We start from the raw sequence: 27918 nt of genomic DNA, 5'->3' as shown, positions 1-27918 counted from the left end.
AATGTACAAAAGACAATCACATTTCTTTACACCAATAATAAACAGAAACCCAAATAAAAAACACAATTCCATTCACAATAACCACAAAAAAAATGAAACACCTTGGCATCTTCCTAACCAGAGATGTGAAAGACCTTTACAAAGAAAACTGCAAAACACTGCTCAAAGAAATCAAAGATGACACAAACAAATGGAAAAATATCCCATGATCATGGATTGGAAGAATCAACATTGTGAAGATGTCCACCTTACCTAAGGCAATCTACAAATTCAATGCAATGCCCATCAAATTACCAGCAACATTCTTCTCAGACCTAGAAAAAACAACACAGGAATTCATATGGAAACACAAATGTCCAAGAATAGCCAGAACAATCCTCAACAACAAAAAAACAAAGCAGGTGGTATCACATTACCAGACTTCAAACTTTACTATAAAGCTACAATCATCAAAATAGCTTCGTATTGGTATAGGAACAGGCATATAGATCAACGGAATAGAATTGAGATTCCAGAAGCAAAACCTCAATTTCTCAACCAACTCATCTTCGACAAAGCCTCCACCACCTACCACTGGGGAGAGGAGAACCTATTCAGTAAATGGTGCTGGGAAAACTGACTGACCACATGCAGAAGATTGAAACAGGACCTATCTATCCCCATGCACAAACCTTAATTCCAAATGGATCAGAGACCTAAATGTAAAACCTCAAACCATAAGAAGCTTAGAAAATGAAGGACATACCCTCATGGAAAACTGGCATCCAATTCCTGAACAAAACCCGAAACCCACAGCTCATAAGAGAGAAGATAGACAAGTGAGACCTTATTAAACTGACAAGCTTCTGCAAAGCCAAAGAAACCATCAAGAGAGCAGGGAGACAGCCTACAGATTGGGAAAAAGTATTTGCCAACACCAGGTCTGACAAAGGCTTAACATCTTGGATCTACAAGGAACTCAAATGTGTGAAAAGAAAAAAACAAACCACCCCATTATAAAATGGGGAAAAGATATGAACAGACACTTCACAAAGGAAGACATCCAAGCAGCCAACAGACACATGAAGAAATGTTCAACCTCACTAATCATCAGGGAGATGCAAATCAAAATCACACTGAGATACCACCTAACTCCAGTCAGAATGGCAATTATCAACAACTCAAAAAATAACAGTTGCTGGAGAGGGTGTGGTGAAAAGGGAACACTGCTACACTGTTGGTGGGAGTGTAAACTAGTGCAACCTCTGTGGAAAGCAATGTGACGATTCCTAAAAGCTCTAAATATCAACCTCCCATATGACCCCTGCAATCTCCCTACTGGGAATATATCCTGAAGAACTCAAATCACTCTATAAAAAAGATACCTGCACATGTATGTTTATCACAGTATTGTTCACAATAGGAAGAACCTGGAAGCAACTATGCTGCCCATCAAAAGAGGACTGGATTAAAAAAATGTGGTACATATACATGATGGAATACTATGCAGCCATAAAAAAGAACAAAATCATGAATTTCGCAACAACCCGGATGGAACTAGAGTGACCTCTCACAGAAACAAAGATCTGAGTATCACATGTTCTCACTCATATAGTGGACCTTGATCATCCAACGCACCTCCATAAGAAAATGACTGACAGTGATGGGGGAAACTATGGGGGGAGGGAAAAGGGGTGAGACTAATGGTAGTAAACATCTGTCTGGGGACAGGGAGACACCTGTTATCAACAAGGGGGCCTAAATGAAGCATATTTTTACACCTAACCCTTAACTGTACCCCACAACATCATAATAAAAAATGTATTTAAAAAAATTGTTTTTCTTTTAAAATTGTGGGGCATAATTAAGGGTTAGGAATTCAAATATTCATTGTGCAGGTACCTTGTTTATGAGGTGTGCCTCCCACTTCCCCAGGCAGATATTGACTACCATAAATCCCACCTCCCTGCCCTCCCCCACCCCGTAGTTTCCCACTACTGTCAATCCTTTTCTTATAGTATTACGGTAGTTGTTTAAGGTCCACTTATGAGTGAGAACATGTGGTACTCAGACCTTTGAGGACGCATTTATTCTTTATGTGAGAATTGTAAAGAGTATTTGTGTAAGAACAGTATATACATTATGAATGTGTTGCTCATAACGGAATTTTCAATTATAAAGATAAGCATAATGTTACCAAAATAACACAGCCTTTGAGATCCCATGCTCCCCTGATAGGAACCTCTCCAATCTGAATTCTGGAAGAAGTCTTTAAAAGGAACCCTCTACAATCAGAATATGCCTTTGACTACTAATTATTTAAATGTTTCATTTATGTCATCAGATGACATCAACATAAGATTCAAGAGTTTCCAAGTCACAAACGATCTTTAAAAAAAAAAAATGTCATTTTTTCCCATTAGGCTTAGAGTCTTTCTTAGGCCAAATCTTTAAGTTAAATAGGAATCTTTAATGACCTATGAAGAAAATCTATAATAGTAAATTGTATCTAAATATAAAAGCATTGTATATTCATGATTAAATGCTTGATAAATGATGAACCATTTACTTAAGAACAATCTTGTGTGTACATTATAAACTTTTCTCAGACTCTGTTACTAAAATATCGCCATTTTATCATTTGCAAGTCTTAGAAGCAAATAGGAAAATTACAATGGTCTTGGACAGGTTTGGTGAACTGTAACAATAAGTTTAAATAGGTAATTGTTTTTACCCATCGGGCGATTATAGTTTGTTTTATCCTTTTAGTATTTAGAGGAAGTAGAACTGTCTTTGCTTCCATTGGCTTTCAATGTGATGTTAAGAGTGTATAATCAAACATTTAAGGGACAAAATTATAAGCCATATGAAGGGTGGAAGAAATTGCTCAGGGTAGGTACTGATTCCCAACGTTTATAATAACATCCTGTATGGCTTCAGGCCAAGTACTTCCTGATGTGGACAGATACCCAGTCTTTAAAATGTGGAGGCTTGGCTAGATGCACTTTCAATTCTCAAAATACTCTATGATTTAATTCTGATTTAGTCATGATATAGTATGACTTCTAAACAGGGTAACAGATTTCAATTTTGGATTTTAACTTAGAAAATACTTACAGTTAAGGCTGGCGGTCCTGGAGGTCCCATGTCTCCCTAAAATAGATTAAGGAAAAGTCGTAATTGCCAACACTCCCTTTTTGTACATTACTTACAAATTTCTGAGTGGATAGAAGCAATATCTATAGATGACTCTTGAAGGACAGAAGATGGAATTTCATCTTGATAAAAACCTCTGCACAAAGAAAAATGTATCACATGTCCTTGACTCTCGTGAGATAAAAATCACCTTGTGAATGCCTTGCTTTTTGCAGCAGCTTGTTTAGAAAGCTAAAATAATCCAATTTTCTATTCTTTTTGTCTACTAATCCAAAATTAGAAAGAATATCTTTTCAAATACAGTTTCTTGCCGGCAGAGCAGCTGGAAAGTGTCACGGCGATGGATAATTTTTCTGACAAAGTTAGTGTGAGGATCAGCAGAAATAACAAGTGGCTCTCTCCACTTCGTGTCTCCCAGCTGCAAGAAGTAGTCCCAGGCCTCATCTAAAGCTCTGCTGAATTGGCGTAACGTTTGCCATCAAATGTAAGAGGCTTTGCCTATGTTATGCATTTTTAAGTATTGAAATTGCTTTGCTGATCTATGTGAATACAGATTTCCAGGTGGATAGATTGATAAAATATTCAAAATCTTTAAAAATGGTCCATCTAAAAGTTCCCTATTTTCCAGTTTCTATGTCTCTTCCAAGCCTCATTGTCTCAGGAACTCTATTTCACAAGAATTCTCAGTCGTCAGCACCAAGCTTCCCTGCCCTGGTCTGTGTCTAGCTGGTCATGGTGGAGAACATACACTGCACGGCATGAAATTCTGGGATGCTGTATTCTCATGCTGAGGGCATCTTTAGAACTTTCTCTTTTCTCACCTAACACAACAACTTAAAAAGTTGCAGCCTAGCATGGTTTTTGAGAACACCGGCATAGCTTAAATGAGTCACTGAGGACTAATTTGCAGGATCACTTCTGACATAGAAATAAGTATTGAAGACAGAAAAAGATTTCTAAATGTGCTGAGAATAGAGGACAAGATACTTGCAAAACATGTACACACACAGTTTTCATCAAATCAGAATCATCCAATGACTTAGCTCAAAACAATTCTTGCTTTTACTATTTCTTAATTCTCTTTTCAAGGTAACTGCCAATATGCTATTCTGAAATAGCATATCACATGAGAAAGCATGGCAGGAAGTGTAACATTTTGACTAAGACTGAGATTAAAAAGTTGGCCTCATTCCCCCCCAAAGCCACGTGCCTCACTGTTACGGAACAGCTCAGTGTTACTGGCCAAGTTGCCCACATAAGACACACGTGCTGATTTGATGATGGAATATCTCATCTGTTAAGCAAGGGTGAGAAAAGGGAACTCATATCAGCATAAGTTAATGTCAACTAGCAATTGTGCATTTAGTCTCTTCGGCTAATTACAAGAACCAAAAGGCTTCTCTTGTTCAGATGCTATTAACATGACCGCCTTGGGTTAAGTTTAAAATGATTTAGGGAAATAAATGGCATCAACAAGAAGTCATTGTATAGATTCTTGGGGTTTTATAAGAAAAGGTTGGCACAGTGCTGGGTAAAAACAGTACCTTTTCTCCTTTTGGGCCAGGTGGACCTTGAGGACCCAAGTCACCTTTCAAACCCTGTAGAAAGAATAGAACGGATACACAGTTCACAGAGAGCTTCCATTTCGAACAAGTCATTAGTAACTAAACTGTAATCTACTAAACTCTCAAATCCCATTCCTCACTTTGTAGAATAGAAAGAAACAGAGACAACTGGCACCCAAATGAAAAGCAGCATCTGTGTGTGGTGGGCACGGTACACTCAATCAGCACAGACCTCAATGCTGCATATTCGTGCAACTCTGCTTCCTGCTAAAATTACATTAATTCACCATCTGGGAGAATATCATTTAGATCTATATGAGCTTTAAAGTATCCAGTTTGGATCAAATTTGTGTATGTTGCAAATACCTCTGATTTAGCATTGATTTGGCCTTTATCAAGCTTGCCAAAAATTCAAAAGTTAAATAAAAAACATTTTTATATCTCTATAAAGAAATCTAATTGCTGGGGAAGAGAATGAAACATGCATTCTTTTGCTATCAAAAAACTGGAGCAAAAATGTCTCTTTCTGTTAGTATGTTTTAGTTCTCTAATTCCTAAGTTTTTTAACCTGCATTTGTCAAGATGTCAAATGAAACTACATAAGACATAGACAGAATATCAGATAAATATTTTCATGAGTCCTCTGGGTTCCTGGGTGTGTTAATGGTTGTTTGGTTACTTTGACTTAGAAGACTTAGAATCAACAACTTCCAGGAATACCACAATGGATGGCCCTGGAGGAGATGAGGTCTGTGGCTAACTGTGTTCACAACACAAACAGAAAGAAAGTTAAATACACAGATCCTGACTGCGTGGGTAAGAGGAAAAAATGTCTTCCTTTGTCCTTAACACATTGGATAAGAGAAGAGCAATAATGGGAAAGAGAAATATTCTGAAGTCACACAGTGCACAGTAAACAGTAAATCTAGGTGTCTGACTATTCCTAGCTGAGCTGCAGTTATATGCCTGCCCTGACATATATGGTGAATAAATAATGCCAAATGCCATCACCTGCAGCTACTCAATATAGAATCCAACAACAAATTGAAAGAAACAAAACTGGACACTTAAAACAGTCCTGTTGCAAAGAGTATGTAAAAAAACTGTAGTCTTATTCTTTAAGAAAAATATTTTCGATGGATGAAAATAATGACATCTAATTGGCCAAAAGTCTTTGTATTGGCATGAATGCCTTCATGAATAAAACTCACAGCTATGTTTTCTTCCATCGTTACCTTACAATATTTATAGGAAAAGAATGAGAAAAATTAAATAGCATTTGAGATATGGTATAGTATTCTCTTATTATTTGAAATATCCATTCCTTCCCAAATCAAGCAACACATACTCTATTCATGCTTCCAGCATAGAACTTGGCAATAGCATATCTAAACACTTGAGGGAAGAAAATTGCCATTCCTGTGACCACATTTATTACTAATTAATTAATGAATCCCTTTACTCAATATGCATTTATTATACACCTTGGGTGCAGTCTCTCCTAGCCTTTGGATCTATATTGTACAATCCAGTAGTCAATCCAGTAGTCATGAATCACTGCAGTTTTTCAACCCTTGAAACTGACAGGTCTGAACTGAGTTGTGCTGTGACTATAAAATATTGTTGGGTTTCTAATATTTGATATAAGAAAATAATGTAAAATATTTTATTAGCAATTTTATATTGATTATATGTTGACAAATAATATTTTGATATATTGGGTTAATATATTCTTATTAAATCAATTCATTTGTTTCTTTTTACTTTTCTTAACATGGCTACTAGAAAATGTAATACATCTATCTTGAATTTGTTGCTCTCCTTCTATTTTTATTGGATAGAACTACTTTAGAGACAAAAGAAAGGACAGGAAGTTGACAAAGACTCTCTCTATGACCAAACTTTAGTCAAGCTACTTTGAGTCCTCTTCTCCACTAGGCCTGAACCTGAGGCCCATCTTGTGTTTGGCCATCCCAGCCCCATTTTAGCAAGAATCTTGCTAAGTCAGTTTAGAGAGAGACCCTAGCCTTTACATCTGCTCTTCATCCTCTACTTTTGGGAGATCAAGTGCTCCATTCCCTTCCTTTGATGTCTATATCCTTGACCTGCCTTGAGAAAGAATCCCCTACCCTGATGTCTCCTTTTAGTATTCATCATTTATTCCCCCCCCCCCCCCATTGCCTGTAAATTCTCCCCTTGTCTTTGTTGTATTTGGAGTTGGGCCTGACTTTTCTTCCCTACTGCAATTCAGTTACTATAATAGTCTTGAATATAGTCTTCTCTATTTATATTTTAGAAACAAGTGTCAGAATCACATTTCTTTCACAACCTCAAGGTTTCTGACCTCGTGTAACTCATGAAATGAGAGGAGGGTGACTGACAGTGAACAGGTCAACAGGCCACATGTAATGAAAGTGCAGTGGAAGAGAGCTGTTACTTTGAGTGAGGTGGGCAGAGGTGATCTCTTTGTGGTGGTGACATTGGTTGTTCTAGAAGGACCCTAGCAAAGGCATGGAATTAGCCCAAGTGTCCACTGATGGATGAATAATAAAGAGAATGTGGTATATATACATGATGAAATACTATTCAGTCATAAAAGTTCTGAAATCATGTCATCTGCAGCAATATGGAAGAAACTGTAGGTCGTCAGGCACAGGACAAATACTGAGTATTCCCACTCATATACAGAAACTGAAAAACTTGAACACATGGAGGTAGAGAGTGGAAGAATAGACATGGAGGTAGAGAGTGGAAGGATAGAGAGTGAAAGGATAGAGATAGGGAGGGATGATTTGGGGGGAAAAGGGAGGATGATGAGAACTGGGCTAATAGGTATAAACACACAGTAAGGAATACATTCAATATGTGATAGCACAGCAGAATGACTATACTTAAAAAATTATTGTACTTGAATGATGGACACCCTAAATACCCTGACTTGATCAATACACCTTATATACACATAAAAGATTTCTCAACTGTCCCTTATATTTTCACAGATTTAAAAAGGAATCCAGCCATGCAATGATCTGGGGGTAGACGGAACAGCAAACACAAAAATCACCAGGGTGAGAGGAGGGCCAGAGCACACAGATAGGAGCAGAGAAAAAAGTCAAGGTCACTGGGGTAATGTCATATGGAGAATCACAGGCCATGGTGAGGAATGTGGGTTTCATTCCAGTGCAGTGGGTAGCAGCACAAGTGTCTTAAGCAGAAAAATGACATGATGTGACTGTGTTTACCAAAAACCCACAGAGCACTTTGTCTACAATGTGAAAGTAGATTACAGGTAGCAAACCTGGGAGCAGAACAGGGGCCATGACAGCTTCTCCAGGCCAGAGAGAAGGATGGCCAGGATGGGGCAGAGACAGTGGAGATGGGGTGAAGGGTAGGAGTTGGCACCTACTGTAGGAAGACTGGCAGATGTGCCAGAAGTGGGGCAGGGAGAGGGAGGTGTCCAGGTTGACTTGCAGTTTGCTTAAGTACTTGGCTAGGAGGTTATGCCATTCACTGATAAGATATTTTTTTTTTTGAGTTGGAGTCTCACACCGTCACCCGGGCTGGAGTGCAGTGGTATGCTCATGGTCACCACAGCCTTAACCTGCTGGGCTCAGGTGATCCTTCCACCTCAGATTTCCAAGTAGCTGGAACTACAGGCACGTGCCACCACATCCGGCTGATCGTTTTGCTTTATTGTAGAGATAAGTTCTCATCAAGTTGCCCAGGCTGGTCTCAAATCCATGGGCTCAGGCGATCCTCTCACCTTGGCCACCCAAAGTGCTAGGATTACAGGCGTGAGCCACTGCATCCAGTCTCATAGGATAAATTTATTCAAAAGAGGTTTCTTCTTTTCTTACTTGTGCAAAACTATGCAGAGAAGAGATAAACATGAAAAAAAGAAATGACTGATAGAGACTGCATGTCCATTTAGTCAATAAATATTAGACAGTTTCAAAAGTGTAAGACTAAACATATGCTTCTTATAAGTATGTAGATGTAGAACATAATTTTTGTAAGTGGAAGTGAACATTAAGCACAACATTAGGAAAATGGTGCCTTTTGGAGGGGACAATGGGATGAGGTGAACCACATGGGCAAATTCTCAGGGGAGGACGATGTCCTAGTTCTCACACTGAATTCTGGGAGCATTGGTGTTCTGATTATTACTATGATTTACAACCATCACATATGTTACATGTATTATTTTGCAGGCATAAAATAACACATTAAAACATTTTAAAGATTCCTTCCTGACAAATTGGCACCAGTTGTAACTTCAAGAGAAGGAACTTATTGGCAGTTGGGTCGGTGAATGGCCGCTGCTTCAATCAATGTGGACAGGAAGAATGTGAGGGGCTAACGTAATCAGTTACAAGTTGACATAAATATTGACTATTTTCACTGAAGTACACAGCGAGTGTGAGGGGAGCATTTCCCACAAATCCACCATCCTGCAGAAGGTGCCCAAGGCTTCACAGATGTGGATTTCGGGAAAATTGGAAGACAAAATGTGCAGAATGTTGGGTAAGATTTTTAGGCTTTCTTGTAAAATCAGGATAAGTAACGGTTTTCTTGAAGGGTTGCTCTCAGAATTATATGTTGTAAAAACATTTAGCACATGGTAGGCACTTAATGGATGTCACTTTTACTTTTCAAGTTCAAACTTAAGGGATAAGTGATGGTTCTTTCTGTTCAGTTTTATATCAGCTTGATGGATATACAATAGCCGTGCTTTAACTCATGCAAGATGAAATGCAATTGAGTAGAACCATATTCATCAAGTTTCTACTCATCTGGCCATCAAAGTGGGCCCATTAACTCACGTCCTACTGTGACAAAGTGAAATGTTGTTAAGGCCACAGCATCATAACAGGCTCTGAGAAACAGATCAGTAATGCTTTCCACAGTGCAATTTTTCTCCATGTGTCACACTGGTGTTGCTATGAATGGTTATTGAGTGCTGGAAAGAAAGAACACAGCACTCACCACAGGCATAAAAAATAAAACGGAGTGGACTCTGAGCTTAATACTAGATAACATAGGCTTCTGTAATTAAGGTCCTCAATACAAATCATGTATTTAAAGATCTCGAAAGCACGGCGGTTGACTGAAAAGAAAGTAGAGGCAGAGACTTTTATCTCAAGGCAAGATGGGCTCTGAAGAGCAGTGTCACAGCCAGAATTACGAAAGCTCATCAACTATGAAGACAATTTTTATTGGAAGGCCAACTACTCATGGAGGAATGTAGCGTCCTTAAAAATCGGAAGATACAAAATAATGTTACTTGTCAAAGTTTTCACCCATTAATTAATTCTTTGCCCCAGCTTTCACTGCATCTCATTCCCTGGCAATGTCAGCAGCTGTTGCCGGCTGATGTCTTTGGTTTTGTGATTTCAATATTTTTGTATTCACTAGTACAGATTGCATTGGTATAAGGAGATTAACATGATTATTTTAGAAACATCAGATGTTGTTATTCCAATAAAGAATGTTTAGAAGACCATAATAAAGATGCAAAGGAAGAGACTACATTCTGTGATTGAAATCTACTTTTCTAAGATTATATAACCCCACAAAAACAAATAAATGGGAAGATATACCTATTAGAGCTAAATGTATTTTATTTAATCTTGTTTCTAATCATAGTGAATGTGTCCACAGTTCTTACTACATGCTAGACAATGTTCTAACTGTGTTATGTATGATAACTCCTTTAATCCTCACACAAATCTCCTGAGGTAATTGTGGGACACAGAGAGTGAGAACCCCAAAGTCTGGCACTTTGGCACACATGTATTTTTTTTTTTTTTTTGAGTTGGAGTCTCCCTCGGTTGCCCAGACTGGAGTGCAGTGGCTGCTCCCAGCCACCACAGCCTCGACCTGCTGGGCTCCGGAGAGCCTTCCGCCTCAGCCTTCCGAGTAGCTGGAATTACAGGCATGCGCCACCACGCCCAGCTGAGTTTTTGATTTATTGTAGAGATGAGGTCTCACTGCCCAGGCGGGTCTCGAACCCGCGGGCAAGGGCAATCCACTCACCTCAGCCTCCCAAAGGCGCGGGATTACAGGCTGAGCCACCGAGCCCGGCTCACATGTATTTTTTAATTATAAGCAATGGAAAGGTCTTAGAAGCTGCTTTCAGAACAAAGACTTTCTAACCTTCTCCTGTTTCTCTCCTCCTGCCTCCCAAGCACTGGGAGGAGTTCTCCCTGGAAGTGTTCATATCAGACTGGAGAAATAATCTTCCAAAAGAAAAATGCAACTTATCTTCAAACCCCCTCCCTAGGAATTTCATCAAATAATCAGGGAAGATTAACCACTGGAGAAAAGTCCAAGACTCATCCCCACACCCAAACAGACTTATAGTCTCTTCTTTTGAGGGCAGCTCTGAGAGGTGGCCAGTGAAAATTTGCCAACAAAAGGACCTCTGTTCCCCTTCCTGTAACTCAACCACAAGTTATTGTCAGGTCTTGGTCCCATTCAATGCCCCTAAAAATCATTTACTTCCCCTCAAAATTGCTTGCATTCCCCCAACTCACTCTCCCTTTAAATCATGTGCTATTTAAGTTTCTGCATTGGGCCCTTTTTTGAGTCTCATATTAAGTATGTTTCCTGCCCTATGCATATGAATAAATGCATATGCTTTTTCTCCTGTGAATCTATCTATTCATTTCAGCAGACTGATACCTTCAAAGGGAAAGGAAAAACTCTCTTTGATCCTACAGTAAGTGTTATTAATATTATCATTTCATGGTGCAAACAAACAGGCACAGATAGGATAAGTAATGTACCAAGTAGTATGCCAGCTAGTTGGTGGCTGAGCTGGGATCTGAACCCAGATAGTCTGGCTCCAAAGATAACAATTACAACTTTGCAGTGCTCCTTCTCAAGTTCATTCTAAGATTGTTAAATATGTCTTATATTAGTCCACAACCAAAGTTATTTAATTATACACTAGACTGTGTGGAAAGACAAGCTCTTATATTTTGAAAGTTAAATCCCAGTAATTCCAATTTTTGACAATTTCAGTGTATGTTTGGTATGCATTGTTTTACACTATAATGAAAATATGAGCATGCCTGTGTCTAGTAATATCATGGAGATCAACCAAAAGTTTAAGCACACACACGCATCCACACACATTTTCAAGATGCTCTTAGAGAAATATCAGAGCATTTTTTTGTTGTCTCAATGACAAGGGACTGCTACTGGCACTTGGTTTTAGTTGGTGAACCCCAAGAACGCTAAACATTCTGCTTTTGCAAGACAGTCTTACATGGCAAAGAATTGTCTTGCCAAAATTTCATTGAGAAAGACTAAACTACTGCATACTTCCCTTTAGATTAAGGCTAACATTTTCCAAAGTAAGCTGGCCCATTTATGTGAAAGCTGGCGCAGAAAAAAATTATCATAAGATACATTGACAATAAGAGATAGGATATATGTAATATGCAGCAGTAAAGATTATGAGAAAAAGAAGGCTGTTTGAATTCATTGAGTAGGCATATTAAATCATTCCAATTTACACTGACTTAGAAAGTAGCTGGAGAGAGCTGGCCCATTGTGTTGTTTACTATGCATTCTAATGAAATATTTCTGAAGTTATAATCCCCAATATGGCTTGACTTTAATTCAGATTGGAATAGCCATTATAATACCCTTTATTTCCCAAGAACGCATACCTGTGCTTATTGAAAGTCAAGTGAACTGTCATAAATGCTGAATTACTTATTTTGCAGAGTCACTTTTTTTTTAGCATTGAAAAATAGGCAATGACGTGTGACATGATTTACGGGGAAAATCAGACTTTTCAGTCAAATATTTAGAGTTAAAGGCTGGCTTTAGTATTTTATAAAAGAAAGTTGCTTAATTTTGTAAGCCATTATTTCTTGCTTCTGGAAGTAGAGATGCTCTCAACCCTGTTCCAACTAGCCCGTAAAGCTGGGTAAGGGTCGAATTTCCAATTCCTTGTGAAAACAGCTGATAAACCCTAACACACTATTAACACCACCACCAACAACAATCATTTATTCTTTACGTCTAGCGATAGTAGAGAGGAAAGAGAACTTTTATTACTTTGTCTTAATTCTCCTTTGTCATGACTCTTGAATATCTTTGGTAAGATTAAGAAAAAAGTACCATCATCTACATATTAATGAAGTAACTGAGTGAGAACAGTTGATGTGCTTTGTCATGCTTTATGGTGTACTTAATAAGCTACATTAGACAATAATGATGCTGAAGAGATGAGCCCTGGGATTGGGGTGGTGATGGACTCTTCCAAGGTCCTTCTCAGGTGAGGGATCTCTCAGCAGGTTGATATTATTTAATATTGTTTGGATTTGGAATTCATGCAATGGCCACCAGAGGGCTCGGGAATGTGTCAGGCATACAAATGTATGCATGTGTCACTTAATGAATTCTAGAAAGCCAAATCATCTCACCTTCAGACAACATTAAAAAAAAAACTCAAATCTCAAAATTACTGTGAATGTAATTCAGGTTCCAACCCCTCAACTCTCTCAGTTTTATTTAAATGTTTGGAAAAATTCTTTTTCTATTCCAATTCTGATGCTATCTTGATGTGCTTCTAAAAGTCTTTGTTCTGCTCCTCTACTCAGAGAGTACACACACCTGCAGTCTGGTTATCTTTTGCAGCACTACAGTCCATCTCTTTCACCACTCTTGCATTTTTCACAAGTTAATATCCTCATTAAAAACAGTCAGCATGTTGGGCTATTTTTGAGTTTTCACGCCAACTGAGTGCCAAATTGTACATATTTTATTTCTTCAATATCATTCTCTGTACCCTCCCTTCCACCTCTTTTATCCCAGTTTAGGAAATAATAGTTCTTACTTACCCCCCAAATGTACTAAGTACTAGTAATTCCAAGACATGGTCTTTGTTTTCATGAAGGGTACAATAGAAAGAACAGAAAGCAGAGACAAAGGCCCCAATTCCACCTATTTTAGAATACATTGTAAGACGAATCTTTATATAAACAGAGCCTGGGTCATATCTCCTCTCTCTTCAGAGAGGGAGGAGAAACATCCTCACATCCAGTACTTTCATGCCCTGGCTCTAGTTGTGTTCCAGTTTGTTTTCCATTACAGTGACTTACACATAGCAGAAACTCAGTAAAACTGAATAGGTGCTTCAAATCTCATCATGCTTGTCAAGCGTTTAATCTTAGTAATCTCTGTATAAAATCATGGAACAGCATAGTGATGGGGACTTTAGAATGTATTCTAAATCCACCACTTTATGGATTCTGGAAGTGACTGACCCTTCTGTGACAGAACTGAGCCCTGATTTTTCTCTCCAGAACTCTTACTGCTGCATCAGATATCTTTGTGACAGGGCAGAGCAGTGAGTCCAACGCTCTGTTTAACTATATGGGCCGCGGTTGTGGCGGGCAGGGTCCTGATGTCCAAGGGTGTTAAGAAAGAGGTCATAAGCCATCATGTGGGGGTCTGCCCTCTGGTGTAGAAAGATCACTTCAATGTGGAGAGGAGCAACAGTGAGAGTCAATTATGGGAGTAATATTAAGGACATGAATGGGGCTTCTCAGGATGTAAACAAATGAGTAAAACTGTTGTGGGAGGGGGTGGGCAGAGCTTTGTGCCATGTTTACCACTAGTGTTAACTCCCAGGTAAGATTCCTACCTGGAGCGGTAACCTTCTCACTTTCTCTACAAGCCCCAAGGGCTGATCTCATGCTCTCCTCTGATCTGCTGCACACGAGATGGTTTCTTAGGACTTCGAGGGCATTGGAGGACAAAAGACAGCCTCAGAGTGTCTCCTCATTCGTTTATCCACACAGTGAGTAGCGCGGCCCTTCCGGACCTTTCTAAGACATGCTGATGCTATCTTGATGTAAGAAAAGGAAACTGAGACAAAGACAAATTCTCATTTGGACACATACCCCACCATGTGTGTACCAAAGTTAGCATAGCAACAGGGGAGATTGATAACTAGAAGTAAGACTGCATTCCAGAGCAAAACCCAGATTTGGGCATTGTTTCACATTTTAACCAAATGACAGGAGTAAAGTTCTGAGAGGATGACTGTCTTGAGGAAAAGGAAGGAGGTGACTGGGACCGGAAGATGTCACAGGTGATGGCAGACCCGAGGCTGAGGACCTGAGACAGTGGGGTGGGGGTGAGGGACAAAGATTTACAGCTTCCTTTCTCTTCTTCCCTTTCTTTGTCATTGCAATACAGACCCCTCCACAGACTACATGCAGTTTTGGAGGGAGTTGAAAGTGAGCCCTGGGTAAGGGCACAGGCCACAGAAGAAGACATGTAAGAAGAAAAAAGACAGAAGACTAGAGAAATGCAAGCCAGATGCAGCAAGCAAGAAATGCAAGCCAGATGCAGCAAGCAAGAAAGGCTACTAAGGATAAGCAAGGGTGTCAAATCTGTAATGCCAAAAAACTACCTCTAATAAAACTAAAACCCCTGGGTCTCTTCCAGGCCTCGGCCGAGCCCTGCAAAAACTGCCTGATTCTTAATTTTGACTAGTTCTGCTAAAGGTAGTCAAATCTGAATAACATAAGACAGTGTAAGATAGCATGTGGCAACTGTAAACAGAATATTAGAAAAATGAGAGTTAGGCTTACATTTTGTCCATTAAGACCAGCCAGACCTGGATCTCCTTTTTCTCCTTGTTCACCCTAGAAAGAAACCATTTATACAATGAAAAATATTACATCTGAAAACCTTTACTGAAAAAAATTAGGAGAGTTACATTGTTTGGGTATTTATAGCAATGTGATTACTTTGCCAATCCCTTGAATGAAACATTTGTTAAAATATAATTTTGAGCCCTAAAACCAAAGAGAAGTCTAAAGGGACAAAGAAAAGATACATACAAATATGTAAACCATAGAAATGGAACAATAATTTTTTATTTTCTTCTCTAAGCAGCAAAGAACTTTCTGGAGGGGCAATTTGGCAATATATAATATATATACCAAGAATTGTCAATGTGTTCATTTCATTTGGGTCGATGATCTTGCTTCTTAAGAATCCATCTTAATGAAATTATCAGTATTAAAAAGTATTAATATGTAGAGTGCAATTATACTTACAGTAGCAAAAAAGAAAACATCCTAAATACCTAATAATAGTACTAGCTAATAACAGTAGTTAATGGTATTTAGACAAATGCTTGGTCTATCACGCAGCCATTAAAAGTAGGTTTATTAATTTTATTTTATTCTAGAGGAAAATTTCTCATGATATAAAAAGTAAGATACAATCAATGAGTTGACAAATTCAGTGGATACATGTTAATATATATATATTATTATTTTATAGCTACAAATGTTCACAATGGCCACTGACACCATTGTGGAGGACAAATCCTCTAGTGACATATTTTTGTTTGATGACCATGTGAAAGATGTATTCTTCTATTGGCACACCCTGCATATACATAGCATAATTCCATTTTTAAAGATGCCTGTCTACATAGTAATCTGCCTACCTATCTGCACACTCAGTGTGTGTCTTAGAAATAATCCTGGGAGAAAACAAGCCAAAATAATAAGTGGTTAATCTATGCATTCTTGGACTACGGATGATTTTTTTCCACTTTACTCTTCAGTGATTTTTAAATATTTTCTAAGAGTAAACATGTACTATCTGTATAATCAGTAAACTGTTTAAAAATTTTAAAAATTGTTTATCAAAAGAACTCAACCGAATCTCTCTCTCTCTCTCGTGTGTGTGTGTGGATGTTTGTGTATGTGTGCAACCGAATCTCTCTCTCTCTCTCGTGTGTGTGTGTGGATGTTTGTGTATGTGTGCAAAGCAAAGTAGTCTTTGCTTTGTGTCACTAGGGTGATTTTTATTCTCTTCTTTATACTTTCTGTTCTTCTTTATTTTTTTCTACCATTGTCATTATTATTTTTATTTGCAAAAAATTAAAGAAAAGCAAGCACTTGATGTTGATAGATTATACATTAAATACTCTACAGACAGAAGTACATGTGCACACTCCCAATCATCTAAGGATATGTATCATTACTACAAAAAAAAACATAGAAAATGAATTAAAAATAACTTCACTGGGATAGAAGAGTTTTATAATATACAACACAAACAAAACTACATACAAACCCAGTCGGTGAAATAGGCTCAGGTTACAACAAAGTTGAGGGTGTTAAACCGGAAATGAGGGGTAAGGACTTGCTCTAGAGCCATGCTGTCCAATACAGTAGCCACTACCCACATGTGGTTATTTAAATTTCAACCAATTAAAATTAACTATCATTTAAAATTAATTCCTCAGTTGTCCCGGCACAACTGGATGGTGCAGATTAGAATGTTTCCATCATCACAGTGAATTCCATCAGACATTGCTGATGTAGAGGCTGTCAAATATGACAGAAAGCAAATAAGGATTAAGAGCCTCAGAAATACACAGAAGAAAATATCTTTCTAATAAAGGGACCAGAAACAATACAGTGTTTAGACATTGACATGAAATGAATTCAGCACAAGTTAATAGAACGCATATAAATTTTTGACACATGAAAAATATAATTCCATGGATACCACCATTAACTTTCAGAATGTAACTAAAAATGAATATAGCCTTTATTCAAAAATAATAGCTGCCATAGATGGAAAAAATAAGCAACTCTATATAAAAAGATATGTGCCTACAAGAAAATCTGCAAGCTTGACAGTTTACTAAAATTTAAACAAAAATGATACAGAGAACAGAACTGATATTCTGGCAGAGCTTATGCTGCATAGCAAGAGAATAAGAGATGAGGCAGGAGATTAAAGCAGAAACATACTGCTTCAAATTAACTCCAAGCAAAAATCTTCAATGAATTTTTTAAAGTAGACTTTTTAATATATGAAGAAAATAGAGGTCACTGGATCAAATATGGTTCCTAAAAAGTTATTTACTTTGTTATTATCATTTTTATCAAACACTTCTCTAATATCTACTATGTACTAGACACTGGTTTAGGCATCTTGAAATTCTATGACAACTTAGAATAATGTTATGATTAGTACCTTCATTTTGCAGATGAGAAAACTTAAGACACAAAAGTTAAGTAACTTGCCTAAGGCCACACAATTTGTAAGGAGGCAGAATCTAGATCCAACCCAGGCAGTGTGGTGTTGAGTTTGTGCTCTAAAGCTAGTACGCTCATTTGTTTTTTTAAATAGACCAGGGATAACTGGAAATACAGTGTATTTAGATTTCTACAAGGCAGGAGTCAATCTCTTAAAATGCCCGTCAGCATTGGGAATAGAAATATAGGCTGAGTGATATATCTGCTCAGTGATGTTACTGGTAAGTATGAAACTGGCAGAGGAATGTTATCTATCTACTGGTCTATTAATCAATCGACTAATCTATCCATCCAGCCATCCTTAATACATCAAGGTTTCCTAACCTGGGCATTAATGACAACTCTTTGTTACGGGGTCCTCCTGTAATTGTAGGATATTTAGCACCGACCCTGGTCCCTGCTCACTCAAGGCCAGTAGCCAGCCTCTCCCCCCAGTCCTGGGAAATAAAATTGTCTATAGACATAGCCAAATGTCTCTAGGGGGCAGAATAATCTCTGGTTAAGAACCATTATATCGGCTGGGCTTGGTGGCTCAGCCTGTAATCCTGCGCCTTGGGAGGCCGAGGTGAGTGAATTGCCTGAGTCCGCGGGTTCGAGACCCGCCTGGGCAATTTGGCGAGACCTCATCTCTACAATAAATCAAAAAAATTAGCTGGGTGTGGTAGCGTGCGCCTCTAGTTCCAGCTACTTGGAAGGCTGAGGCGGAAGGATCGCCGGAGCCCAGCAGGTCGAGGCTGCGGTGGCCAGGAGCGGCCGCTGCACTCCAGTCTGGGCAACAGAGTGAGACTTCAACTCAAAAAAAAAAGAACCATTATATCAAGAATATATATGAAACAAATTCATGACATAAAATGCTACAACAGATTGAAACAACACACTATAATAAACAACTTGAAACTCATTAGTAATAAATGTGCAATCTTGATTTAATTGGTTTTGGATAGATTAGAAAGCCAGTTTAAAAAACAAAAATATTAAAGAATCAGGAGAAAATATAGGTAAGTTCAGAGCTTATGATGGGAAAGTCATCTCTAAGCATGGAACAAAAATAAAAAATGAAAAAGAGAAAAAAGTATATTTAACAAAATAATTATAAACTTATGAGGCAAGAATACTATAAAAGGCAAGTGACAAGTTGGGGGAAATATCATGTGTTAGCTTAATAGCATAATTAATATGCAAAGCTACTACATATTATATTGTAATATATTCACAAGAAAAAAGAATAATATTACCACTGGTAACGAACACATCAGGCAATTTACCACAAGAAGTACAAAATAAATGCTAGGTGACAACTGATGATGTTTTGACCGACTATATTTTAAGTGGGTACTATATTATATATGGGTACTAGAACATCTTCATTTTCGATGTCATCACCCTTTGAAAAAAAGAGCAGTGGGAGCTCTATATCCAGAGGGAAATATGTACATACATTCAAGTGTTACATAGTTAATAAATCCCAAACAATAGAAAGTTGACAGTAGTAACCAGCTATTCCTGTTTTCTCCACTGAGAAGAATGAGTAAAACCAAAACTGCAGTATTAAGGATTTAAGCTAGAATTAAAGAACTTATTTGGCATCAGCAGTTGTTAGAGAGCACATTCCATGCAGAATGTTTTTGGTGTTTGCATAAGTTCAAAAGCAGAAAATATTCAAAAACAGAGCTAACAGACTATCTCTGGAGATGCCTTTGAAAATAAAATAAATCACTGTAATCTGATGAAAACTTAAATGCAATCCTAACCAAAGGAAAGAGAATACACAGGAATCAGATTACATTAAAGGTTCTCCCATTACCCATTTTATGATGAAACTAATTGCAAACCTGTATAAAAATTTCATGTCCTTCCAAACAAAATTGCAATGCTTTGGCCTACAAAATATTGCATTCAAGCTAAGTAGTGAAATCCTCTTAACAGAGTTTGAATTAATTCATATTATCCACAGTGCAGGTAGATATTAGCATTGCTAATATTTCAATAGAACTAGTAATAATATAATAACTTGTGTTCTGTATGTTATTATACACCAGGCTCTGTCCTAAACACATTACATATTAAGGACTTTTAATTCCAGCAGCAGCAATACAAGGTGAGTCATCTCCTTCCATTTACTGATGATGAGTCAACAGACCAGAGGATATAATTTCCATTTGATCAAAGAACTCCTTCTATTAGCCCAAATTATTTACTCAATTACTTTGACCACCTAGTGACTTTCGTCACCTGGTTCAATTTCACTTTCTTCCACGTGGCCTAGGCCCACTTCTCTTCCCAGCCGAAACTGGGATGGATAGCTCCTGTGGACTCTCAGAAGCTGTTAGTATTTCGCCTCAAACCCAACCCTCCCCATTATCTTCAATTTTCTGCTCTGGGGTTTTTCTGAAACTGGGGAACCTGTTCAGCCCTGGAAAGGCAGCTTGGAAACTCAGGGGATGTTAAGACTTTTGGAAGTATCCTTCACCAAAGGGAGACAGGAAATAGTGTATAGATGTGTCAGCATCCAGTTTTTAGCGGGACAATTCCCAGGCACGTTCTACAGGCTTTTTCCAAGGGTTTCTAGCAGGACTCAGCTGCAATTGCCCACAGTGAAAAGCAGCTCAAAAAAAATTACACCCTTTAGTTAGCTTCTTTTTTGTTTCTGACCTAACTTCCCCATTCCCTCACTCCCCTCACTCCTGTGTGGTGAGTGTCCTCTCTACTAAACTGTCCTCAAACCATTGTCTCTGACCTTGTTTCAGAGGAACGAAAGGGAAGACAATACCTATCATTCTCCAGTGTCCTCGTTTTTGTACATATCTCTGATCTACCACTCCAAGTGCTCCTTACTGCCACGCTAAGCACTCTTGTCCGACTGTCTCTCAGGTAGAGCCAAAAACCCCCATAAGTCAAGCTAGCAACTTCATTGTTCCTAGAGAAAAATTACGCAACTGGATAGATCATGATCACTCCCCTCATTTGAGGGCCTTAAAACTTAGGACCCTTAGGAGTATGACTTCTGCTTTTCCTCTCAGATAACCTTGCCTCCTATTGAGAAAAGAGAAGCCATCAAACAAGCTTCCCGTTGAGGCTGTGAAATCTACAAAATCACTTACATCATTATCTGCAGCATTTGGTATTTCTTTGACAAGCACCCTCTTAGACATACATACTTGCTAAGCTACCCTGTTCCTTTCTTTTTCATCCTCTTTGGGTAGCGGCATTTACTCACGGTCATTGCGCTGGATCCTCAAAGCGTGGGTGTTCTGCAGGGATCTGCCCCTGGGTTCTTGGGTTTTCTTTTCATCAGACTCTCCCCAGGTCTTGCTCCACTTTCACAGGCACAGTGACCATCTGTGTCCAAATGAGCCTCCTCTTCCCAGTTCCAGCCTAGAGATTGTATTGACTTTTTTTATTTTTTTTTTTGAGTTGTAGTCTCACTCGGTCACCCAGGCTGGAGTGCAGTGGCACACACGCTCACGGCCGCCCCAGCGTCGACCTACTGGGTGCTGGTGATCCTTCTGCCTCAGCCTTTTAAGTAGCCGGAACTACAAGCGCGCACTACCACGCCCGGTTAGTTTCTTGATTTATTGTAGAGAGAAGTCTCACCATGTTGCCCAGGTTGGGCTAGGATCCGCGGGCTCAGGCAATCCTCTTGCTTCGGCCTTCCAAAGTGCTGGGATTACAGGCTTGAGGTGTTTACATTTTTTAACTAGCAGTTTTTATTGAGATGTGAATTGCACATAATAATATTGACACTTTTTACATGTACAGTTCAATGAACCCTTATTAGACTTTCACATATCTTCTTTGATGAAACATCTGTTCAATTTATTTGTCCACTTGAAGCAAGTGTGTCTTATTATTATCGAGTTGTAAAAGTTCTTTGTGTATTATTTATGCAAGTCATTTATCAGAGATATGATTTGCAAAGATGGTTCAGTTTACTGTATTTTTGTAGTGTTATTTTTAAATCTAAAAATACTAAACAGCTTTACTGAGGTGTAATTGACATATCATAATCTTCAGGTACTTGTGTACATTGTGATACATTTTTACATGTATAAATCCATGACAGAGTCAATAATTAAAATAACAAACTTTTCCATATTTGTTTTGCATTTCCCTAATGACTAATTATGTTGAACTTTTCATGTCTTTGTGGGTGGAGTTCCTATTCCAATCATTTACTCATTCTTTTTAAAAAATTGGATTGCTTGTTTAGAGTTATTTATATATTCTAGATAGAAGTTCTTTTTATAATACATAATACATGTAATTTAAAAATATTTTCTCCCTCGGTGTGACTTGTCTTTTCATTTCCCTGGCAGTGTCTTTCAGAGACCAGACATTTTTAACTTTGATAAACTGTAATTTATCTTTTTTATTGTCTGCCCTTTTAGTGTAATATATATATACATATAATATTAGTGTATTATATTAGTGTTCTTTCTTCTAAAAATTGTATAGCTCGTATAGCTTTTCTTTTTGCATTTATTTCTGTGATCAGTTTAAAGGAAGTTTTGTATAATCTGAGAGGTATAGATTGAAGTTATTTTCTCTTTTTTTGAACATGAATATCCAACTGTACAAATTTTGCTGAGAAAAGCTATTCATTATCTCCTGAATTACTCTTGTACTACTGTTGGAAATCAGTTGTCTATCTACATGTGGGCTTATTCCTAGACTCTATTATTTTTCACTGGTCTATTTGCCTGTGTTTACACTAATACCACATGTTCTCAATTACTTTATCTTTATGATAATGTTGAAGTCTGGTAAAATTAGTCTTCAGTTTTCTTTTGTAAGTCATTTTGGCTATATCAGGTCATTTGCATTTCCATATGATATTTGGATGTTTGTTGATATTTTGCAAAACTACTTCGGATTTTCATTGACTCTATAGATCAATATATGAAGAATTGTTATGTTAATGATCTGGGTCTTCCAGTCCATAAAAACATCTCTGCATTCATTTAGGTTTTCTTGATTGACTATTAACAGTGTTTTTGCTGTCTTCAGTACAAATAATTTACTTTTTTAAAAAAATGCCTATGTACTTTATTCCTTTTGATGCTATTATAAATAAAATTGCCTTCAAAATTTTATTTTTGAAAGATTATTGCTAGTACATGGAAATAAAATAGAAATTTGTTTGTTGACCATGGTCATACCTCCCCGAACGTGCCAGATCTCATCTGATCTTGGAAGCTAAGCAGGGTTGGGTCTGGTTAGTACTTGGATGGGAGAAATGTATATATTGATCTTGATTGCTGCAACCTTGCTAAACTTACTTATTAGTTGTAATAGCTTTTATGTAGATTTCTTAGGAATTTTACATATAAGATTATGCCATCCAAGAATAAAGATGGGTTTCCTTCTCTTCCAATTTATATGTATTTAATTTCTCTTTCTTGCAATGGCTAGAACCTTCAGTACAATATTGAATGTAAATAAAAAAATTCTGATCTTACAGGAAATATTTCAGTCTTTCACCATTAAGTGAATGATATTAGCTATAGTTTTTTTTTTTTCCCACAGATGCCTGTTAGCAAAGTGAGAAATTATTCTTCTGTTCTTAATTTTCTTGAATGAGTATTGAATTTTGGAAAATATTTTTCAGCATCCATTGAGATAATCATATTGGTTTACTTCTTTATTAAAGTGATATATTTATATTAACTAATTTTCAAATTTTGAACTAATCTTTCATGGCATATAATTATTTTCATCTATTACTTGATTCAGTTTGCTAATATTTTGTTAAGTGATTTTTAATGTATGTGTATTTGTGTGTGTGTGTGTGTGTGTGTGTGTGTGTGTCTGTGAGCGATATTGGCCTGTAGATTCTTGTGAGGTTTTTGTCTGACTTGGGGTATCACAACAATAAAGATTATGTATAGAATTGGCATCATTTCTAGTAAGGACTGACATCTGATTAAAGTTATCTGAATTTAGGCTCTTTTTTGTAGCAAGAGTTTTAACTATTACAATGTATATTTATTAAAATAAGACTATACAATTCTTCTGTTTATTCTTGGGTTAGTTTGGGTAATTTTTGACTTTCTAGGAAATTTTATGTTTTATCTGCATTATAGAATTTAGTAGTCTAAATTTGTTTGTAATATTCCTTTATTAATTTTTCAGTTTCTGTAGAGTCTGCAGTGGTGTCCTCTCCTACATTCTAGTTACTGACAGTTTTTGTTTTTCTTTTCTTTCTCATCAGTCTGGCTGGAAGTTTATCAAATTTATTGATCGTTTCAAATAATCAACTTTTAGTTTTATTGCTTTTCTGTATGGTTTTTCAAGTTTTCAAAAATTATTATTTTATTAATTTTCACTCTGATCTTATTATCCTGCTTTCTACTTACTTGGAATTGATATATTCTTTTCCTCCTATTCTTGAGGTAAATGCATAGATTTACATTAGATTTTTATTCCTTTCTAGTATAAGCATTTGAACCTGTATAACTAAACATGTTCTTATTTTTATTTAATTAAAAGTATTTTCAAATTGCTATTTTGATTGTTTCTTTTACAGTCTATTGAGTAGCAAGTTCTTCTGTTTTCAAACATTCAAGGATTTAAGAGTTTTTTTCCCTAACATTGATGCCCAATTTAATTCCATTGTGATCAGAAAACATACTTTATATAATTTGAATCCTTAAAATTTATTAAAATTCATTTTGTAATGGGTAACATTATCTATCTTGGTAAATTATTCATGCACATTAGCAAAAATGCGCATTTTGTTGTTTCTGGGTGTAGAATTTTATAGATGTCAATTAGGACAAGCACATTGTACGGTTGTCCAAGTTTCCCATACTATTACTGAGAGACAAGTACTGAAATCTTTAAACTTAATTGTATAATTGCTTCTTTTTTCTATTTAATTTTAGTTGCCTATTCTCTTTCATTTTTGTTATATTTTGTTTCATACATCATACATTTTGAAGCTCTCTTAGGTAATGTACATTTATAATTGCTACATTTCCCTGCTATATGATCCTTTTTATTATTATTAAATATCTCTTCCTATCTCTAATAATATTACAAGTCAGAGTATATTTTGTCTGATGTTTTTGTAGCTATCTCACATTTCTTGTGGTTACTATTTACACAGTACATCTTTCTGTATCCTTTGACTTTCAACCTATTTGTATCTTGAATCTCACCCATATATTTTATAGATGATAACTGGATCTTGCTTTTAAAAATCCAGTCTAACAATCTTAGTTTTTTGACTTGAGTATTTATTCTGCTCACATTTGATGTAATTATTGATATGGTAGATATCCAGATGCAAAAAATAATCTTTTACCCATAAATCACACCACACACAAAAATTAACTCAAATGGGTAAAAGACACAATGTAATATAAATCTATAAGATTTCTAGAAAAAGCATAGAAGAAATATCTCGTGACATTGGCTTAAGCAGAGGCTTCTATTTTGTTATTTGGTTATTTCCATGTCTCATCTTTTTCAGCCCTCTGTTCTTTCTCTACTGTCTTCATTTTAGTTCAACAAATATTTTAAGCATATTATTTTAGTTTTCTTTTATACATTTTAAGATTTTTTTGAGATTATTTACCAACTGTATATCTGACAAAGGTCTAACATTTAGCATCTACAAGGAACTCAAACATGCTGAAAAGAAAAAAACAAACAAACAGCCCCATTACAAGTGGGCAAAAGCTACGTATAGACACTTGTCAAAAGAAGACATACAAGCAGCCAACAGATACATGAAAAAATGCTCAGCCTCACTAGTTATCAAAGAAATGCAAATTAAAACCATACTGAGATACCACCTAACTCAAGTCAGGATGGCCATTATAAATAACTCAAAAAACAGCAGATGCGGGGAAAGAGAACACTTCTACAAGTGATTTCTCCAGTCCTTACACAATCGTTAACTTATCACAATCTATTTCAGTTAATATTGACTTAATTTCAGTAAACTATGGGAAATTTCAATTTAGCTACTTACTTTCCCTTTCTTTCTACTGTTACTGTAATATATAATACCTATATGTTATAAATCTAGCAGTATAATGTTATAGTTATTGCTTTAAAATTGTATTTTTAAAAATTAAAGAAAAAAGAAAATACAAATATATCTATTTGTATATCTATATAGGACTATATACATTTGCAGAATCTTTTATATTGACCCATTATATTTATAAGTTCCCATGTTCTTCATACCTTTCTCTGAATTCAAGTTACTGTCTGTTACCATTTATTTGCAGCCTGGGGAATTTCTTAGTAATTCTTGTAGGTCTGCTAGCAAAAAAAAATCATTTTATTTTCTGTTATTTAAAAATGTTTTCATTTTTTTTCATCTTTGATATCTTCATTGAATATAGATTTCTTAGTTGACAATCACTTTTCATTTTTTTACTTTGAATATGTAGTTCTAATGAGTATTGGTCTCTACTGTTTCCGAAGAGATGATAGCTATTATTCTTATTGTGTTTTTATGTACATGATCAGTCGTTTTTCTTTTAATGATTTTAAGATTTACTGTTTTTTTTTTTTTAAGCAGTTTAACCACGATTTGTCTAGATGTGGTTCTCTTTGTGTTTGTCCTACTTGGAGTTTATTAAGTTTTTTTTTGATCTATAGATTGATATTTGTATCGAATTTGAGAAATGTTTGGCTCATATTTCTGTCTTTTTTATCTCTTGCTCTTCCTCTGGGAGTCTCATTACACATGTGTTGGTATGCTTGGTGTTGCCTCACAGACCTCTATGGCTCTGTTAATTTTTCATTCTTTTTTTTAGATTGGATAATTATAATTTATTCATATATAAGTTCACCAATTTTTCCTTCCACCATCTCAAACCTGCTGCTAAGTCTTACTAATAAATGTTTCAGTTGGGTTATTGTACTTTTGAACTCTAGATTTTCCATTTACTTCTTTTTGTGGTGTCTGTTTTTCTAGTGAGATTCTCTATTTGTTGAGTAATTATCATTATATTTTCATTTAATTATTTGAACACAGTTTTCTCTAATTCTTTTAACATATTCATATTTCTGTGAAGTCTTTGCTGAATTCAGTATATGGGATTCAGGCCCATTCAGAACGAGTTTCTGTTGATTTTTTTGCCCTCAAGAATATGAGTAACATTTTTCAAATCCCTTGGTATATCTTGTAAGCTTTGGAGTCACTCACCTGTACTTTAACTGTGAAATCTGTCTCACATATGGTGACCAGCCACTAATGGCTATTCATTTTTTCCCTTATTTTTATTTTTAAACCGGTTTTCTTGGGATCACTCTTTCTCTAAATAACTTAGTCAATATCCAATGGTTTGGACAGAAACTGTTAACATCTCATTTTCATAAAACTTTCTTCTTCTGATCAGTCTGTAGGCGGGTTGAAGAATGCATTCTATGTTTCAAGTTTTTCTTGGTGTTTTCTTTTTACTGGGCTATTTTGGTCTCCCCAGTATCTGCACATAGTTTCCCGGTCACTTTCTACCATGTTAATCATACTGTCTGTCTCTCTCCCAAATATAAATTCTAAAACGGTAGAAGAACAGGATATATATCCTGTGGCTTATATCTAAAACTATATAGACTATATGCAATAGAGTATGCTTTATAAATACATCAAAATCAATGCAAACTTTAACAAAGTAGATGCAGTATTGGGAATATCTGGTTTGTATTACTCTTTGACCTTTGGAATCGAAATAAATCTACTCAATATATGAAATCCAAAATGCTTAAAACACATTCCTTTTGTGAATTATTGAGGCATAAAAGTTTCAAATAAACTTAGGTCATAGTTAGTTTTTTAGTAACTTAAACTATTAAAATGTATTGGTTTTCATTCATTATTAAGAATCAATAAGCTAAGGAACATGATTTTAAACAAAATTCCCTTGTCTAAATATTATAAATTTGAAAAATTTAAAAATGCATATATAGTGTGCTATTAACCTGCACATACAAATTAGTTAAGCAAAGGAAGTTACAAAACAGAATATTGATTTCCAAATAAGAAATTATTTTCTGACCACATACTCGGCCATAAATCAAGCATAAGCAAATTTAAAAGGACCGAAATTCTACCAAACACCTTCTCGGACCACAGTGGAGTAAAACTAAACATTGACACCAAC

At 36.4% G+C, this 27918-nt stretch overlaps 1 protein-coding gene across 1 annotated transcript in view; it reads right to left on the bottom strand.

Annotated features, from left to right (window-relative positions):
* Window positions 1–27918, bottom strand: part of COL19A1 (collagen type XIX alpha 1 chain) — a 333729-nt gene that overhangs the window by 191009 nt on the left and 114802 nt on the right. Inside the window, exons 11-13 of the mRNA XM_008061721.2 lie at window positions 15320–15373; window positions 4680–4733; window positions 3097–3132 (exon numbers count right to left, since the gene is read on the bottom strand). Coding sequence (XP_008059912.1) covers window positions 3097–3132; window positions 4680–4733; window positions 15320–15373 — 144 coding nt within the window. The remainder of the gene's footprint in view (window positions 1–3096; window positions 3133–4679; window positions 4734–15319; window positions 15374–27918) is intronic.

The sequence above is a fragment of the Carlito syrichta genome, unplaced genomic scaffold (assembly GCF_000164805.1).
Source record: "Carlito syrichta isolate Samal-C Ts95f unplaced genomic scaffold, Tarsius_syrichta-2.0.1 Scaffold305546, whole genome shotgun sequence".
Taxonomy (NCBI): domain Eukaryota; kingdom Metazoa; phylum Chordata; class Mammalia; order Primates; family Tarsiidae; genus Carlito; species Carlito syrichta.
Note: the sequence above shows the minus strand (reverse complement) of the source record. Positions and strands in the feature narration are given on the sequence as shown.